The sequence below is a fragment of the Benincasa hispida genome, chromosome 9, assembly GCF_027475165.1.
Source record: "Benincasa hispida cultivar pf3 chromosome 9, pf3_genome.v1.1, whole genome shotgun sequence".
Classification (NCBI taxonomy): domain Eukaryota; kingdom Viridiplantae; phylum Streptophyta; class Magnoliopsida; order Cucurbitales; family Cucurbitaceae; genus Benincasa; species Benincasa hispida.
Window position 1 is genome coordinate 67,402,469 of NC_143486.1, and position 19,949 is coordinate 67,422,417.

The following is a 19,949-nucleotide window of genomic DNA, read 5'->3' on the forward strand; positions in this document are numbered from 1 at the left end:
CTTCTATTTATAGGCGTTGGTCTTCTCCAACTTGATGATGGGAAGCATTAAATTCCATACCCTGGTCAGCTGCCTGACACTCAGATGCTTTTTAGACGCCGCCCGCTGCAGGTGCCCATGCTTGCAAGTGGTGATTTGACACAAACAGCCTGAATCAATGAATCTTCCTTGCGTTGAATCCCCCCGACGCATGCCCATGCGTTAGACTTTGCCTGCGACACTTTTCTTAATCATGCATTAACCTCTTGTTGAGATCCTGCAATATCATGCGTTAATGCCGTAGTACTTTAGTAATAAACATTCTTTTGCATGAGTTTGATAGTGTTCGAGTAATTTCATGCGTTTCTTCTAAAAATGATGAGATTTTATCATTAAAGACCCTAATTGTTCCAACTTTTGAGTCACAATAACTTGTTTCTACAAGTTATCACACCCCCAAATTTGAACAATGCTTGTCCTCAAGCATTCCATAAATAATTCTTTGTTATCTCCCTTGTCTTTAGTGTGCAGTGTTCACCTCTCATCATATTCACTTATAAGCTTGAGACTGGAGTTTGGAAAATGTAACGCAGGTTGATTCTTTTCTGAAAGGACGAATGTTTTATTTCAGGTGCAGCAAGCTTTTCGTCAACAACTTCTTCCATTTCTCAAAACATTCCCGTTTTTTCTAAACCAGCAATGCATTAGATGCTTTTTAAAATAGATGCCGATTAAAAAGAAAAAGTATAAATTTTCGGTTACCCATGTGTTGTTCCAGGTGTCCCACTTTCGTTTTGGCTTGCCCCCACGGGTGTCATGCGAGCATCCAACTACGGGTGAGAGCCCTTCACAACTAAACTCATATCTAGCATTCATGCGTTCCAAGATACAACTTCTTTAAACTAGATAGAGGAGTTTTGGAACGCATTGGTCTAGGAGACTTAACTTCGTTTTGGCTTGCCCCCACAGGTGTCATGCGAGCATCTAACTACGGCTAAGTGCATGTTCCAATTTTTAACTCATGCCAATTTGAGGTTTTTCTTTTAGAGTAATAACAGAGGAGTTGCATTTAACATTTTTCTATTTTGTTTCCTTTATTATTATTTTTTTTATGTACTCGATTAATGTGTTTTAACTCGGTTTCCCTCATTCTCAAATTTAGAGATCAGCTAAATCCTCATTGTTAAAAAAGAAATAAAATTTTGAAAAGGCTTTGAGAGTTTCAAAAGGAGTTTTGATTTAAGGCTTGCATGCATTAGAAAGAAAACATGTAGTCTTTTTAGAAAAGTTCAGGCTTTGTTGATTTTCCTAACACCTACTCTCTACTTATAAATTTCATATTGCTAATATCATTGAGATAAAACAACGCACAAGACTAGAAAAATAGCTAGAACAAAAAAAGTATGCTAAGGACAAATGCAAGGATAAGAAAATGATAGAAATTTCATTCATTTTCATTGGATAACTAATGGAATAAACAAACAAAGCAATCAAATACAAAAGATTAACAAATAAAACAAAGTACAAAGTAACCAACACCCCGAAACTTATTGTGTTGGCGCGTCATCCCTGCGTTCTTCTGCAGGATTTTCATCCATGAAGCGTAGAGGATTCCTAAGGTGAGTAGGTAGCGGTGGCAAGGCAAACATTCCAACCAAGACCTGATTAATATACTACGTTGTGTAGATAAACTGGTCTTGCATTCTTCTTGTTTGCTGCAGCAAGTAATCCCTTAGAACCCTATTTTATTGTTGAAGACTTTCAATGGATGCGACCAGTGGTCTGAGTTGATCACTAATGAAAGTTTGCATGGTTTTGGCGGTGTTGGCTCTTCAGTTCTTTCAACTAGGTCTTCAATATTTCCTGCGTTACTTGACCCTAACCTAGTTGGTTCAAAAATGACTGGAGGTGGCACAAAAGTTGGAATTGGAGTTGGTAAGGGCAAAGGAAGGGGACTAGGGATTTCTTTATCTACATCAGTAGGCTCATGGTGCATTGGATCAAGACTCCCTTCTTGCGAGGCCAAAGGTGAGTTTGGGAGAGGGATGTTTAGGTATGGCCGCACTTTTTCGTTAGTAGATGCATGCTCCGCTTCGTAATCTTCATTCTCCGAAGCTTCATCGTTGTGTTCAATCACCTGGACGCGTCTTCTTTTGGGGGTGTGTTTGGAGGGTCGAGGTATGGCTGCTGCGTCCTTGCGAGGTAGGGTAGGCTGGTGCGGCGAACCGTGAAGCAGACGCCTGATCAACTTGATATCCATCAGACCATCGATTTCCCCCAGAGGGATGCCCCCGCGTTCGCACAACGCGCAAATCAGCCAAGGGAAATAAAGTTGTCCTCGTGGTTTGGCTTTAATGGTTTTGATCTGGTCCCTTATTATCCTCCCTACGTCTAGAGGAATGTGTTGCATGATATAGTAAGTGGCCAAGACACGTTCTCTTGACAATGTCTCACCATCCGTTGTAGGCATGATGCTTTTCTTAATCAAATAATACCACAAGTTCGCGTCTGATTTCAGATGCCTGGAAGCTAAGATCTTTACTCCATTTCTTGATGTTTACCATTTGCTTCCAGGTTTGGTCACTATTCTTAACGCATCTTCTACTTGGCTCGGAGTCAGATGTTCCAAGATGTGGTTGCCCTCTGCATCCGGGTTACTTGTAATATTGAACACTTCATTAATCTTATCAGCTGAGAAACACACCAAAACGCCATCAACGAATGTCGTACTTCTCTCCATATCAAACTCACTATTGTAAAATTGACGAACAAGGTTGGGCCAAATTCTTGTATGCCCAACGCATAGCTGACCCCAGCCCATTGCTTCCACAGTTTTGGTTATGTATGCCGACAATGGGTTGCATTCGGGGAAGAAGCCCTTTTCGGTAAGAATGTCCCTAAACTGACGCTTCTTCTCTGTGGTATTTTTAGGTAACGCTCAGTTACCTTGCGTTTGCTCGCCTCATGTGCTTTGGCTTCCCGTGCCAGCTCCCTTAATTCATTTTCCAATTCTCTTTGGAAAGCTGACTTCCTTCGCCCCTGCCTAGCGGGCTGATATTGTTCCAATTCCTTCTCTAATGCTATAGACCTTGAGCAGCTCTCATGCGTTGCACCCTCAGGACCGGATACGAACTGCTCTTCTTCATCCTCCAAAATTAATTTTCTTTTTCTCATCACTCTCTTTGCTTTTGATGGCCCTTCATTCACGTCAGATTGGCGAGGTTGCGACGCGTCCAGGCCTACTTCCCTTTCTTCCTCTTCTTCTTCTTCTTCCAACTCTGCTTCAAGCATCATTGCATAGCGCTTCGCTTCATCGATTTCAAGTGATGCATTGGTTGGGTCAGGACGCATCACTTGTTCTTCTTCTTCTTGGCTCTGATTCAAACTTGCCAAGATCGCTCCGAAGACTTCTTGCTTGTCTCTTCGAGCCAATTTCGCAAGTTTCGTGATGTTTCGCTCTGACGCAAGACTATCAGAGCTGGGCCTCGATGGAGAGATGGGTGGGGTGTCGGATGGGGTATGCGGCGACCCTGGAGATGAAATGATAATTGGTGACCGCGGCGGAAGGGGTTGTTGGCTCTTTCTGCTCCAATCGGGTAAATGGTGGCTAAGGGTTGGATGGATAATGGGGGAGGTGGACGCACACGGGGCTAGGGTCATGCGTCGCACCTATCAGAGTAATATTTGGAATGAACGATGGTGAGGCGAGCTTGGTGTAAGGTTTCTTGGCAGCCGCAAAGGAAGGGCGCTGCTGCCTCGGTTTTGTAGGAGTTTTGGGTTTAGATTTTGCGATGGTTTTGGGTTTTTGGTGGGTTTTAAAGGATTTTGGGTTTGTGGTGGTTTTGATGGGTTTCGACCGAGATGGTCGCTGGGATGTAGAGGAAGGCCTGTTGTGCGAAGGCTTGGTCGGAACAGGGGTTTTCAAGTTTGGCGAGGTTTGGAGGAGGCGACATTGAAGCAGACGAAGATGAGAAGGAGCTTACTGGCGACATGCCTTCGTAGCTCATTGATTGTTTTGGCTGTCGGATGTTGAAGACATTGCTACCAAAGAATGACCGGAGTAACAGGCTTGATCGAGCGGCGATGAAGGCTTCGGGCGCTAGGTTTTTTTCGAAGAAGGCTTTGAAGACGATGGAAAAAAAAAAGAAAATCAAAAGGTTTCGCATTTTATAGGTTTGAGGAGAGAGAATGGTGACGTCAGACGGTGCCTGACATCCGCATTTATTAAGAAGCCAAAAGGACGTGCCTAAGGTTTCTAGGAAATCAAGTGTTTGGTGTTTTCGAGATGCGTCCTTTTGGTTTGGGCCATGCGTTGGCTTAAGTTCAATGCGTCAGTTTTATTCCCATCTTAAGCTTCTTCCGATTATACACAACTTTTTTTTTTATTTATATAAAAGTTAAATAAGACTCTTAAACAAGAAAGCAATAACATTCATTAATCAACTCAAAGCTTAACGCAGACAAGCAAACAATGAGTAAACACAAATGCAGTGATAAAATACATAATGCAAAAGAAATGAAGATAGGAGAAGCATCCCTGGAATATGTGTCGATGTGAACGCAGGGGTGCTTTGACGCAAGCCTTAGTTGGCTTCGCGTAATATGAAGAATGACTTTTGTCGTTCTACACCATCATTTACCTTGAACGTACTTGTGCCATTCTTCTGCGTCAGCTCTACTGCTCCTTTGGTATTCCCTGGGGTTTTCATGCTGCTGGGCAAGACTCCAAGCTGCCGATTCTTCAACTCACTCGCAATCTACCCCACTTGTATCTCCAGAGTTCTGATGGAAGATGCCTGACTTTTTAGCAATGTGTCGTTCTGAGCGATATACTCCTTTAAGAGGTTTTCAAGCGGAGATGTTGAACTCGACGCATGACCTCCTCTATTAAAGGGTTGTTGGTGCGGCTGCTGCATTGGCTGGAATCCAGGCGGTGGTCCTTGCCTCTGCTACTGGTTCACCCCTGAGTGGTGTGGCTTCTATTGATTACCTGCCCAAGAGAAGTTTAGATGGTTCCTCCATCTGTGATTATATGTGTTTGAGAATGGGTTATTTTTAATAAAGCATACCGATTGCGGATTTTCTGGGCAATCACAGTAGGAATGAGGATCTCCACAGCCGACACAGGTAACCATAGGTTGTACGAATGTTTCTACCTGATTTACCTTTTGCTGGTTTGATGCGTTCCCTAGTTACATATTCTGCAAAAGGTTTGTCATAGTAGCCACTTGTGCAGAGAGCGTGGCTATTGCGTTAGAGTCAATAGAATTCACATTCTGAGATCGCCTCTTTCTTTCTGCTCTTGCGTCGTAAGTGTCATCCATCCATTTCATATTATGTTTGGCTATGCGGTCCAATATTTTCTTAGCTTCAGTATAAGATTTATCCATGATACCACCAGCTGCAGCTGCGTCGGCTGTCATTTGAGACGTTCTATTTAATCCGCCATAGAAAGTCTCCATCTGGATGGTTAACGGTAATCCATGATTGGGGTAATTCTTGACTAATCCCTTAAAACGTTCCCATGCGGCACTCAAGGTTTCAGCTTCTTCTTGCTAGAAGTTCATGATCTCTCTCCGCTTCCTTGTGTTTATGGTGGGTGGAAAGTATTTCTGCATGAATTTCTCCACTAACTTTTCCCAGGTTGTGATCTCACAGGCTTCAAAGAACTTACCCATTTCTTTCCGTAGTCACACAGAGAATATGGGAATAAAGATAGCCTGATAGCTTCTGAGGTGATTCCAGGAATCATAAATGAGTTGCACGTCTCCAGGAAACGTTTCATGTGGGCGTGAGAGTCTTCTCTCTGAGCACCCCCAAATTGTCTAGCTGTTTGGAGCATTTGTAACATTACAGATTTCATCTCAAATCTTGTCCCATCTAGCATTGGGTATATGATCCCTGGTGAGAAATCATACAACCCAGGAGATGCATACTCCCTCATGGGATGTGTACTACTGTTTGCCATTATGATAGGATTTTACGCAGCGTAGGCTAGCTGTTGAGCTAAGTTTTGATTCGCTTGTTCATCCGCCATTTGTTGTTGCCTGGTTTGTTGTCTGAGCAGTTGTTGCCTTAACCTACGGCGACGATTAGATCAATTTCTTCGTTGGAAGGTTCTTTCAACTTTGGGGTCGTATACAAGTTCAGAAGTGCTCTCCCTGCTCATAAATGTTTACAAGCTTCGGCTTAGCTCGTAATACTCCTTCAACTGAAGTGTTCCTACAAAAGATACAAGCAAAATTTTTGGTTAGTTTTGTTGCTGAATCCCCGACAACGGTGCCAAAAACTTGTTCGCTGATTTCGTGATTCGAGCTTAGGAATGTATTCTATAAAATAATTGGAAAAATAAGTGTAAATATGAATGATATGTTGATGCGTTTATGATGCGTAGTAACGCGTTGATACGTTAGTGATGTGCAACAGGACGCACTTCTCTATTGACGTTCAAGTTTTCCTGAATCAGATCCAAGTATAAATTCAACTCAGGTTCCTGGTAAGTCCAGGGTCGAACTCAGGGATTCAGATTAAAGCTAACGCAGACCTTGCGTTTTAATTGTTGTAAGGATATCCTAAATGTATGGAGAAATGAGTTATTTACACTAAGCTACTGTGTGTGTGTGCAAGAAGATACAAACGGGTCGAGTAGAAAATGATGGGTCGTGTGAAAATGGAGTTTGATGCAAGTGATATTCGTCGATCTAAGTTGGATGTACACGAACAAGAATATGATGCGAATGAGATGACTTGTTTATCTCCATTTATGTGTTAGAATCTATTCGACACTTCTCAATGCAAATATCAGACAATACCTATCTCTAGGATGTATGCGCCAAACACATGATGCAATAAAACACCAGTGCGTCTATCTCTAGATGTATTAAACGTTCTAACTTGATGTTGGCTTACTTATTCTCTCGAATAGTTTAAGCTAAAGATGCTTTTACCAATTGATTTAGTTGGCTTAAGCGTTCGAAATGGAATTTTGCATGAAGTATAGGTGCATTCAACATAAACAAGAAATAAACAATGACAAAGTATGATAGATCAAATATGTGAATTTATAAAGAAACTGATTGTCTTTACAAAACCAATACTTAATTAAATGAAAAGATGAAAGCGATAAGTAAGATGAAATGGAAGGAGTCAAGTCGTAGAGTACAATCTCTTGCCCTCTTTGGCTCAATTCTAGTCGTGTACAACCACTTGTGGGAGAATTAGAAAAAGTGTCTCTCTTGAGCTCGATTTCCTCCGCTCCTTGATCGGCGATGGTGGTGGTTCTCTTCCCTCTTGTTCTTCTCGGCACCACAGCACAGCTCTAAAGATCTAAAACTAAGACTAAGCTAAAACTGAGAATTGAGAACTAGGGACTTCGAACTCTTTCATCTGGTGGGATTTCTTCTATTTATAGGCATCGGTCTTCTCCAACTTGATGATGGACAACATTAAATTCCATACCCTGGTCAGCTGCCTGACACTCAGATGTTTTTCAGACGCCGTCCGCTGCAGGTGCCCATGCTTGCAAGTGGTGATTTGACATAAACAGCCTGAATCAATGAATCTTCCTTGCTTTGAATCCCTCCGACGCATACCCATGCGTTAGACTTTGCCTGCGACACTTTTCTTAATCATGCATTAGCCTCTTATTGAGATCCTGCAATATCATGCGTTAGTGTCGCATTACTTTAGCAATAAACATTCTTTTGCATGAGTTTGATAGTGTTCGAGTAATTCCATGCGTTTCTTCTAAAAATGATGAGATTTTATCATTAAAGACCCTAATTGTTCCAACTTTTGAGCCACAATAACTTGTATTTCTACAAGTCATCACCATTAATATTCTACCGTATAGTATATATAGTACTTACCTAGATCTATCAACCCCAAAATTCCACTAGAATCGTGACAAACATAGTTTAAGAATTGAGTTTTAAAAACTGGATTTTACTTTAGAAGTCTAAAATTTGAAAATCTGTTCATATTCTCAATCTTTTCCTACAACTATGGAAAATGGTCCCTCTAGAATCAAGGGTATCAGCTCACAACTCACCGCATGCATTTTGCATAACAAATTGCCCAACAACAACATTCACTTCATCGCCTATGGGGTTTAAATCCCTAATACATGCAAAATATTCTAAAACCATTTAGAAAACCTAACAATAAGTGGAAGAAGAGGAAAATTAAAATGAAAAAGAATGGTGATAGATTTATCGATCTTCATTCACTATGTGAGGGTTTGAGTGAACAATAAAAATAAAAAAAATCACTTAGGAATTGAGCAAAGGATCCCAAAATTCACGACTGAAGATTTTTTCCTGGTTTGATTTTCATATGATTTTTTATTAGATTTTTTAAGGAAGAAACATCTGTTTTCTTTTATGATTTTTTCCTTTAATTCTTAAATGGTTCAATGGGGTATTATGGACTTTTAAACTTAATTTTTAAGTATTATCGTAGCCCATTAGACTGTTCATGAAAATGAATTTAAGACATTTTTTTGTAAATAGGCTATTATAGAAAGCCCTTTCAAGATTAATTAAGAAAAAAATTGTGCCATTAAGTTTAATATAAATGGCCTTTGCTTGGGCGTCAATGAGCTTAACATATTCAATTCAATGACCTTGAAAAAGTTTATTTAGGGCAAAACTTTCCATTAGTCCCCAATTTGATAATTTGTAAAGTTATCACTAACTTAAAAATGACGTCGTTCATTCAACCTAAATTTAATTTTGTAATTGAAAGTTTAATGGTACCAATGTTACAACCACTGAAGTGGTTTTCATGGAAATGTTGTCTCGTTTGTTGAATTATTTGTCTTCATATTTTCTATTTCATTACCATTGTGATCAGATTTAACTCACTCATCTTTGTATTTGCTAATAAGATGATCTTTAGTGCTAAGGATTGTGGTTTGTTGACTTTTGTGCAGACTTTGAAGAAGGTTTTGGTGTTGTTTGGTCTTGTTGCTAATGATAGAAAAAACTCGATATTTTGTGTTGGTATGTGTCTCGGTGAGGCTTAGAGTTTTCAACGTTCTTGGGATTCTCGTTGGTTTCTCGATTTGTTGTCTTGACTTGACTTTTATTTCAAGAAGACTTTCATATGCAGATTGTTTGTCTCTCATGGAAAGAGTTACCACCCATATGAAGAATTAGTATGCTAGGACATTGACTTTGATCATTTGCTTCGCCCCTATCTTTGGATGGGGAAGTTGAACAGTACTGGTGAGGCTAAGATCGCTTGGTCAGATGAGTGCCTTCCATATTGTGAGAGTGATCTTGGCATTCGTTATATTCCTTATTAGAATATTCCTATTATCATGAAGTTATTGTGAGTTACTCTAATTCGCTTTAGGTCCTTGTGGGTAGCCTGCGTGGAAAATGTTTTATGCTTTGTATGAAAAACCTACTCTTGGACATTAGTACTGAAGGTATGGTAAGGTATCCAGTTACATAGAGATCCTTGCTACTGAAGGTATGGTAAGGTAGGTAGGATCTTAATTAGTTCTATGTGCATGTAAGATCTATGTTATCAACATTGATAAGATCGAGAAAAATGTCTCTCTCTCAACTAAGGTCGTTAGAAATTGAGCAAAATGGCTCTTGCACATGCTTAGGCAGAGGAGTAGAGATGCTTTGGAGGAAATGATGATGAGTTTCATTTAAGGGTTTATATGCCATGTTTTCACTTTTCCAACTTTAACCTTAAACCATGTAAATGGAATTTTAAATGTTTTATGAAAAGCATGTTTATGTTATTCTTGTATGAAAACATGTTTCCTAAAATAGTCACTCATTGGACATTTTAAGCTCATTCTTTTAAATGTTTTATCTTCCCAGGTAGCGGTCAACGTCTCGAAGCCTAGAAGATCTGTCAATCAGTCTTAACTCAAGATCTTTTCCAAGCATTTTGAAGTTTAGGTGGTCCACTTTACTATGTTTAGACCCTAGTTTCGTCTGTACATATCATGGGAGAAAAGGGTAAAATTTGTGTCAAACTGTAGTTATATTAAACTTAGTTCCAGAATCTGTTAATGTATGGTAATTGTTTAGCAATATATATATATGTGTGTGTGTGTGTGTGTGTATGTACGTACGTATAGTGAAATGATTATGAGATTGTGATAGGATATTGAGATTATAAACTGCTAATAAGGTTTAATAGGTGCTTAAGAGACAGGTTCACATGAATAGGTTTGACCGTAGTTGTCATAAGAGGGTTGACAACTACTGTCTTCACATCCCTTCTCGGTTCAGATGATAATCTAGAAGAGGGTATGACAATATGCCTACCATTTTGGGGATTTGTCCGAGTGGGGAGCTGATAACATAGCTACACAAGATGGAATTCATCCATTCTCATTGTTAGGATAAGTAGATAAATTACTCCCTAAAGGGTTTATTCAGGGTCTTGAACAATAAGGCGTCTTATCCTCTCACTGGCAAGAGAGGAATCTAGTTATAGTTGGAATATGACTAAATTTTCATTAAAGGAATCGATGGTACTTAAGGAGTTAGGTGTAACTATAGGAGTAAAACGGTAATTTTGACCCAGCTGTAGTTACAAGAAAATTTGTGAAGGGTCAACTTACCATTGCTTGGTTATATCCAATGGATATTGAAATATATATTCAGTGCGAAGAGTGCAACTGTCAGTCTTTAGTGGAGTAACCGACAGTTAATGAATATTGATTAATTTAATTAAAGAGCTTAATTAATTAATCTCATATCATTAGAGTTTCTAATCTGTAGGTCCATAAGGTTCCCTTGCTAGCTCAATTAGGGTTAAATGAGAATCAATTAATTTTGGATTAATGATTTGTTCAAATTAATTAAAGGGAACTAATTGTATGAGACGTAATTAATATAAGATATAAGAATACACTATAATATGAAGTTTAATGAGAGGGATAAATATTCGAATATGATTTAAATATTAATTAAATGAGGTTCATATAAAACTATAGGTTAAAATTAATATGAATATGATTCATATTAAAACTATAAATTATATGAGATATAAAGTTAAGTTATATTATATATGATATAATATAAACTATAAGTTATATTATATTGGATATAATATAAAATTTATTTAATTATATCAATTTAATATAATTAAGATAAAATAACTCCCTTGGGTATAATATTATATAAGTTATATTATATTGGATATAATATAAAAGTTATTTTATGTGATGAAGGGAGTTATGAAAATAACTCTCCTCATCTCTCTTATATACATGAAACAAAGGAGGTTTTGAATGATGCATAAAACACAATGAAATTTTTCTCTCTGCAAAATTCTTCCTCCTTCTCCCAGTAACTCTCTCAAGTATTTCTCCCAATTCCCTCATCAAAATTAAATAGATGAGCCCACAACTTTGTCTTGATTCTCACCTCGAGAATAGCCAAGGAAGGCTTGGTGGTGGTGTCCAAAAGAAATAGTGATGTTGTTGTATTCATGAGGACAAGTTCTGATCATTGGAGAGGAGAACCTTCAAAGGTAAGTTTTCTTCCCTTCCTCTCCATTAATTTTGACAGCATGCTTAATATTCATGTTTATCCTCCTTCTGTATTGTTTTCTCTAGTTTTATGTTTTGTTCTAAAAAGAATTCATTAATACAAAAGCATTCATACGCTATACTAGGATTCCATCCTTTCAAGTTTGAACAGATAGAATATTGTCATCTTTCTTCTTAGATCGATCAGTATTAGATCGTTTATTATAAAAAAACTGGCCATTAAAGATACTGCTTCAATTGCTGAAACATTGCATATGGATCATTGTCGTTCTTCTTGGATTATAAGAGATAAAACCTTGTTGATAGGAGGCAAAGGATCAATTAAAAGTATCTGGGCAAACGACTCGATTAAACCCATAAGAAAAGTCATAACAAATTCGACATTGAGAAACTCATGTTTTTTCTTGAATCTCCGCAACTACATGCATTAAGAGGGTGGTATTCAACAAGTTCCTGTCAGATTACAGTGATTTTAGCATAATACGCTTCAACTAAAAGATTACCTTGTATAGTTGTAACGAGATCCTTCCTCAATCGATAAACTTGAGGACTGTTGGATTGTTTATATCTTTCCTTCAATTCGTCCCAAATTTCTTTAACATTTCCAGTGTAATCACATTGCAACGATTTCTTTTGAAATTAAGTTTATGATCCAAGAAGTAATCACATCGTTCTTGCATTGCCATGCTAATAAGAAATGACCTTCTATTGTAGGTTTCTTGATTGTTTTAGTAACAAACCCTAATTTGTTATTTCTGGACAAAGCTAGAAGCATCGCCTTACTCCAAGAGGAATAATTGCTCGATCCAGCAAGTGGTCGAGAAAACAAGATTAGTAGTTGGAACGATTGAATGATGTAAAAGATATAGATTCATTTACACTTTAAGATCTGTAGAAACTGGAACTGAAGCAACGGAAGATGTAGGCACAGTATTCTCTTGTGTAGTCATGATGAAGATCGATCGAAGATTGAAGACGATCTAAATTACAAATACCAAGAGAATAAAGAATGTGTACCAAAAAATCAACAAAAATTCGAAAAAAAATGCTCTGATACCTATTATGTGTTGAATAATGGGAGTCATTCTTATTAGGAATGAAAAAAATAACTCCATTTACTTTAAATACAAGACTAAAGCCTTTTATATAGAGACTTATACGAGTAACGGTTGTGTGTAACTAACTATACAAAACTACGATGAATATAAGAAATTTACAACAACTATTTATTTACAAAGTTGTAAGTACCGTAAATTTTAATTCGCGCTACGCCACTTCTAAAACTGTGGTACTTGATAAGCCCCTTATTATTGTGAACTCGTTCAGAACCTAAATAACCAGCCAAAAAAAAAAAAAAAAAAAACCCGAAGAACAAATTAAGATTTGTGTTTGATTTAATTAAAATTTCTGCTAGGACGGGAGACTTGGAAAGGAACTTCCTGCCCGCCGCATCGCCGTCGCGGCTTCCCTTTTCCAGTATGTTCCCGCGCCAATTTCAGCGTTTAGTTATTCAAGTCAGTGATACAATGCTGAGGTTCATTTATATCTGCAATTGATTGCATTGTCTTCTGTGTTTTCATATGTATTCGAAGAGAGTTGATTTCATTTGCTGCTCAACGAATGTAAGCGACAAACTATCAGTTTGAATTATGCTTTTAATTTTTCATCTTCATCGTGTTATGGTGTCCGTGCTTCTGTCTGGACTGTGTTCAGACTGAGGCCGATTTGCTTTATTCCATGACGATTACGGATTCAAATGTTTTGGATTTCTTTTTCTTCCCTCATATTGAAGCTTTTGTAATTCTGAAAACGCCGAACAGTAGAATCATTTGTTACGAATTGGACGATTGTTGAGAGCTTAATTCCACGCCATTTTCGCCCTTGTCAGCATTAGTTCCATGGCGCCGCTTGGCGCTTGGGCTTCATTTCTATAATCATTCGGCTTCTTGGAACCTGAAAACGTTTTATAGCGGCAAAACGGACTTAATCAAGCTATTAGAGTTACTTTTCTTGTAATTTTCTCTTACTTTTAGTTATCACATTATTTTACTGAACTCTTGTACAAGCTCTACAAAACTGAGCTCTCTGAGGGAATAGATTCATTCAAGATCTTCTTCTCTCAATTGCTTGTAACACAAGCAAATGCACAAATCACAATTGGACTAAAGAATTTCAAAACCCCCCACTAGACTCTCCTCTCTTCCTCATCTCCTAAATATTTTTCACTTCCATCGGCTACCCCTGAGCAACATTTTCTGACTAACTTTGATTTTCTTGTCATTGGCGTTTCTTTGTATTCGATTCAAGATAACATTGAATAGGCATTGATCTTGTCTTCAATTTCTTGCTTGAACGCTATCTTCTTCTAACTTGTTTTCCTTTATTTCCTGGCAAGGAGCTTATTTCTAGTCTTCATTTTTTTCCCTTGTCGTATTATTAGTTCTCCTGTGTTGGTTCTTATTGTTTCTTGGTCTTGCTAGTATTTGACGAATAATATATGAAGATTTAACTCTATTGTTTGGAATTTGGATGCTACTTTCTCATGCTTGTCAGGCAGATGTGTTTAGTACACTGTTGTCCCCTGAATTTCTAGTTTGGGCATTATATTGCTGATTAACTGCCTTTGATAAATCTAAGTTGTCTTTATTGTGCATAAAGCTAAAAACATGGTATTTGATGTCAAAAGGCCTGCTAAAAATAGAGGCAAGACACTATATTACGCATTGCATAGTGCAAGTTTGTTTCTGGTTAAGCCGTATAGGCTGGTTTGATTGTTTATTATATTTATATTCTCAGCAGGTTTCAGTGGTGCTGGAGAAAACATTTACTCCACGGTGATTTTACCAATATAATTATTTTAATTCTTTTTTTAAACTCTTTTTTGGACATCTTTTTTATTATCATCATTATTGTTTTTTTTTAACTTACAGCAAAGTATGTGCAATTCTATGGTCAATTCTTTTTGGTTTTCTTCCCTTTTGCTTATGCAGTATGATTGATTTATTTTGTTACGGGAAAAACTTGAGCAACATGTTTTGTAACATATCTTGTACTATGTCAAGCAACAAGTTCCATGTCGTGCAGATTTTGCCTGGAGATTTTTTCCTTATTTGTTGATACGTGTAGTGCAAATTTTGCCGACTTGCTTTCCTATTTTTACAAAGAATATTTTTTCCTTCCTTGAAGATTTTTCCAAGGCCGAGCCATATATATTGTGGGATCTTGTTTATTTTTAGGGTCAGCCCTTTTGAAAATAATGAGTGTGTAGTTAGGGTTTTGTGGGATTATCAAACTTAATCCTTATGCACTGTTCATGAACTTTGTGTATCTCACTTTTGAGGGCATTGTCAGTCATATTTTACACTAGTTTGGTTGAGTATAGAAAACCACTTAGGGAGTAGGTGAGAACACGGGGTGAGTTGTTGATATTGTAATGAAGGGATCATCATTCAAAGCTTGAAATAAGCTTGCGTGTTGTAATAAGGGGATCTCATTCAAAGCTTGAGAGAAGCTTATTTGTGAAAGTGAGAGAAGCTCAAACTTAGGGAGAGCCTTAATCAAAATTGAAAAGTCGGCTTTACATGAGGCGCTGAAGAGGGAGTCTGTCAGATAAGTATTTCGTTGTAATCGCTCAACTCAAATATAGTGAATTTTCTTTTCATCGGGCATACAACCCCCAGAGTAGGTGACATTACACCGAATTGTGTTACCAACCTCTGTTTTTCTCTATCCTTGCTCTTAGTGTCTTATATTAATTTATTCCACTTATCAATTATCTTGTTACTACATCTTTCTTGAGTTGTGTGTATTATGTGTTAGATTCGCTTAAAAATTTCACCTTATACCAAAAAGAAGGCTCGTTAAATCTTGTTTCATTTATAGAACTTCTATTACCACCCGTTTCTCTGAATTAATGTTATAGTCTGCATTATGCACAATATGAAGATAGAACCATCTGTTCGACATTTTAGTCTGTCAATGATCTACATTACCTTTTGGTGTTTTTCATTTAGATAAATATTCTTCAGTCACGAGCTTTGAGGAACTAGATCAAAGATAGCTCTGAAGTCTATTAATTTCTTCGGATTTCGATTAATTTTGGTGTCTTCAGCATGTGCCACTCATGTATAATATCTGGTCTTGTATGTGTTAGAAAGACAAGTTCCTTGGTTGATGGTAAGTATGGCAGATGATGGTCTTTTATCTTCAGCCTATTGATTAATCAAAAAATGACAAGTTAATTATCAGATCCGTCTTACATTACCATTAGTGGATCAGGATCTTTTCTGGTGTGCTGTTTAAAGTCCACTGTTTTACATCAGTTGCCACATTGTTAAAATGAATGTTTGGTAATGGATCCTAGATTATTTTGAAAATCTTGTTTAAAATGTTGGTTTTGTACTTCATACTGTTTTGGCTTACTTGCAGTTGCAGTTGGCACGATAACATCTACAAGATTGCTCCTTTTTTTGTATTAAATTTTGTAAGAAGAAATTAATTCCAGGATAATTATTTTTCAGGAGAAAGTATGGGGGCATATTGAATTCTTATGTACATTGCTTCCGATTATTGTAACCTTTTGATTCTGTTAATTAATATTATACTTTGGTGATATACTTTACATAAATTATTTATAAAACTAAGTTGGTTGTCCCATGCCATTTCATCTTGTTGTTGTCGTTGTCCTCTTTTTATATATATATATATATATATGTATGTATGTATATTTTTTTGTTTTTGATATCTGCCTTCTTCTGTAGCATGGCTGCAGAAACATGAGGCTGATGTGGCTGCTACCCTCAATATATTAATTTCTCACGTTTATGATATATCTATATCTAGTGATATAAAAGTCGCAGCCTTCTCATAAACAAGAAAATCTGATTTCGATTGGCTTTGGACTATTCATTTCTTAGAACAATATGGATTCATGTTGCCTGACTTTTATACTTCACAGTCTTGTAATTTGATGTTACCTATCAGAGAGATGATTAAACTCGCCATAACTCATGATGTTTTATCTTGTCTTTTAATTTTTAAGAGTGCAGCTGAGTCTTTCATGGTAGATGGGTAGTGATGCCAATCTGCAACTTAAACAAGAATGTGCAAGGACAAAGTTGACGGCATCTCTGGACAAGATATTTGCAGTTCTGGTTTGTCAGGTACATTCAACAGAGATGAACAAAACACAGTGTTTGATGAGAAAACAGGAAATCACATTCGCGATGAATTCAATGAACAAACTGATCTCAACTTCCAACAACAATCAGTTGAGGAAGCATTTGGATGTCTTGTCGGCTTCACAACTGATGATCCATCATTTATGTAGTGTTGGGTTTGATCCAGGGGAAGAACTCGGAGTAAATTGCTTTCCTTTCGTAAGCTTTATTAGTTCTCTCTTAATATTCTGATAGATTCTTTCCATAGACCCAGCATCGGTCTGAGATAATCAAAGTTGAGGACTGTCCCATATATGAGCAGCTGTGCACAGTATTCACAGAATCAGCTGCCGGTGGGAAGTATGAACAATCCAGCCTCTACGAAACAACTGGACAGACCTGCTGGAATGAATAGATTAGTCATAAATTCATGTCCTGATGGGCTGAACCATGTCTCCTGAAACCCATTAACTAAAACTAAGCATGGTAATTTGTTATCTTCCGGAAAAATGATGAAGGCCGTGGTAGAGAGAAATGGAAAAATGATGAAGACCGTGGTAGAGAAAGAAGAAGCGACAATAGAAGCACATCCATCCATAGGTCAAAGCAGTATAGAACAAGAAATCCATCTCATAATTACATAAGCTCTGTTACACTTGTTAGAAGCTTCCTTAGAGAGAACAGCTGAAAGAATGCCTACTGAAGACAGATTCAGTACAACTAATTGCATAGGTGCCCTGGATGAGATTGAAAGCAATGATAACAACCGGCTGTATTTTGCTGCCTTGGATCTCTTTGAGGATCCAAATTTTAGGGAGACATTCATTTCACTAAAGGGAACCCAATACGTTTGAGGTGGTTGGAAGAAAAGTGTCGTAACTGTAAAACCACCTCATATTAAACTGGATGGCTTTTTTGCTGCAACATTTTAAGTGTAAATACGGGTCCATTTGCCTCTATACCTTACCCCAATGAACTAGCTTTTGCATGGAATCAAGTATGCCTTTCGGTTTTCAGCTTGCATTATTTCTCTTTGTATGATCATGGGGCCTAATGAATGGCAAATGTTTTGGTGGCAGCAGCGAAGCATAGTTACCAGGGAAATTTTTATTTTTCCAAATTCATTGTTTTAGATGCCCATAATGCAGTGCCTTCAAATTTATTTCCTCGAAATGTCTTAATTACAAATGTTGCTGGTCGTTTGATAGCTTCACTATGGTAATGTATATCCTTGCCTGTGATTTATCTGCCTCTGCATGGTTAGGCTTGGATCTGAATTCACGGAGTTCGCAATTAATTATACGGATTTTTTTAGTGACTCTCCGAGTTCAGAAAAGCTGATATGGTTGCAAGACTTTTAACGAGAGATGATGTGGTAATTGAGTTGTCTTCTGCTTGTGCCTAAAAGATGAGACCCACTTGCACCTGTTGCCACTACTAGCTAGTGATTATCATATTGAGTTTGATCCCCAATTTCACTGACAGTGAATAGAGATGAAGTCATAATCTTGGGTTAGTACAGTTAGTTTTTCTCTCCTCTTACAATGTAGTTTGTATTATTAACCACAGACATACATTAGAAGAATGCACGGAATAAGTTACCAAAAAGAAGTGCTTGTGATTATCAGATTGAGTTTGATCCTCCAGTTCACTGAGTCAATGGAGATGAATTCATAATCTTGGGATAGTACAGTCAATTCTTCTCTCCTCTTACGATGTTGTTTGTATTAACCACAGATATACATTAGAAGAATGCACGAAAAAAGTTACCAAAAAGAAGTGCTTGGTGGAAGTTACCAAGCTCTTCGATTCAATGGAACCAACAAGTTTCAAGCCAGTTTCAAGGCATCAAATTGAATGCAAAATCGGAATTGGTGATGTTGCTGGGCTTCAATCATCATCTTTGAATTCTCTGTTCAAAGGAAAATGTAAACATCGTCAACTTCTTGGTCTTCATGGCTAGATTTTCAGGCAAGTTCTGAGTACCAGAGGAGAAAATAAAATGAAACAAAAGATTTATAAAAGAAAACATACCTGCGATCTAGGTATCGAGGTTGAATTCCAGAGCCCTGACATGTTGTGCATGTCAATGTGCCAGCACCATCACAGTTAATACACCGGGAGACTTCTTTTTCATCTCCACCAAGTTCTACAGTCACATTGCCAGTTCCCATGCAAAATCTGCATCTCTCTGTGGACGAATTATTCATTTCCAACCAAGGCTTTGTAAGTTCATGATACAACCCTCTTGCTATCCATTTGTTTCTAAATAGTAAATATGAATATGCATTTCGTCCTAGGAAGAGCTCCTTTCTTGATAATCACATTGCATATTTTATTTACTGCATTTTAAGGGTTAAATTTACATAATTTGGAATTGAAAAGCGCCCAGAATTTTATAGAGTAAGCAATGGATTATAGTTTGTGAGTGAGGTTAACAAACTCGAGATTTCATGTGAATAAACATATGTATCAAATGTGACTACACAAATTTAAGTCATACAATCTTATCCTGTTGCAAACTTGTAAGGTTACAATTTAGAATGATGGAGACCTTCTTCCTGAAATCATTTCATGAAAAAAAAGGTGAATTCTGAAACAGTGAAATTAACTTACGTGCTCCCGAACCACTGCAGGGAAAGCAGGGCTGAGTATTTTCACGCTTTGCCTACAACATAAACACATGGATTATGAGCTGGAAATGAATGAAAACACAGTTTATTAGGCACAAACTTGAAGAACAGGAGAATAACTCTTACAGCATTATCAATTTGGGTTTCGTAGAAGACTGGAATGCCTATTCCAACTGCAACACTCACCAGCCCAACTGAAAGTGCCACCACCTGAAACGAAATTTACTTCTTTCTTCAATTTCACTTCCTTTACAAGCATGGAAAAATTGGGGAAAGAATAACTTAGCCAAATACTATTTGAATGAAAAATCATGAGAGTAGATGAATAAGAAACCGTGTTTTGATCAAGATCTATTGCTCTGATGCGTGGATATGTTGCTGGTGATCGTTGATTTCTAGAGAATGTGACAGATAGAGAGGTAGATGAAGTTGGCTTGAGAGGACAATACAGAAATGGAGAGTGGAGGCGGGAAACCGAAGGTGCTACTGTCATTTCTGAATTCCTTGGACTCGAATCCTTTGCTTCCGAAAACTCCGAATCGGAGAGAAAAAGAAAGTCAGTCTCAGTCCTAATTCCTAAAGAAACACTTGAGGTTGAGGCTGTGGTTTGTTTCAAAGCTACAAAGCTTCACCACGCATTCCAGGATTTGG

At 37.6% G+C, this 19,949-nt stretch overlaps 1 protein-coding gene, 1 long non-coding RNA gene, 1 other non-coding gene and 1 pseudogene across 3 annotated transcripts; 3 read left to right on the forward strand and 1 right to left on the reverse strand.

The window, feature by feature from the left end:
* The first annotated feature begins 5,457 nt into the window (after positions 1-5,457).
* Positions 5,458-5,561, forward strand: LOC120087361 (small nucleolar RNA R71). The gene has a single exon (XR_005484499.2). It is a non-coding gene; the product is annotated as a small nucleolar RNA R71 (small nucleolar RNA).
* Positions 5,562-12,849: 7,288 nt separating this feature from the next.
* LOC120087019 (uncharacterized) lies at positions 12,850-13,263 on the forward strand. The gene is made up of 2 exons (XR_005484404.2): positions 12,850-12,982; positions 13,099-13,263. It is a non-coding gene; the product is annotated as an uncharacterized LOC120087019 (long non-coding RNA).
* A 3,157-nt stretch (positions 13,264-16,420) lies between these two features.
* LOC150034020 (uncharacterized) lies at positions 16,421-17,688 on the forward strand (annotated as a pseudogene).
* A 575-nt stretch (positions 17,689-18,263) lies between these two features.
* Positions 18,264-19,791, reverse strand: LQY1 (DnaJ/Hsp40 cysteine-rich domain superfamily protein). The gene is made up of 5 exons (XM_039043861.2): positions 19,633-19,791; positions 19,425-19,508; positions 19,282-19,333; positions 18,700-18,856; positions 18,264-18,577 (listed from the first exon to the last, which is right to left on the reverse strand). The coding sequence occupies exons 1-5, from the start codon at positions 19,789-19,791 to the stop codon at positions 18,556-18,558; spliced, it is 474 nt and encodes a 157-aa protein (XP_038899789.1). The 3' UTR covers positions 18,264-18,555.
* Between the last annotated feature and the right edge of the window lie 158 nt (positions 19,792-19,949).

Excerpts from the sequence above, each read along its gene's own strand:
- LQY1 (XM_039043861.2), bottom strand. The coding sequence starts at position 19,791 with ATGACAGTAGCACCTTCGGTTTCCCGCCTCCACTCTCCATTTCTGTAT. Across the intron at positions 19,509-19,632 it reads TAGATCTTGATCAAAACACG|GTGGTGGCACTTTCAGTTGG; the intron begins GTTTCTTATTCA and ends ATTTCGTTTCAG. Across the intron at positions 18,578-18,699 it reads CCTCGATACCTAGATCGCAG|AGAATTCAAAGATGATGATT; the intron begins GTATGTTTTCTT and ends TCCTTTGAACAG.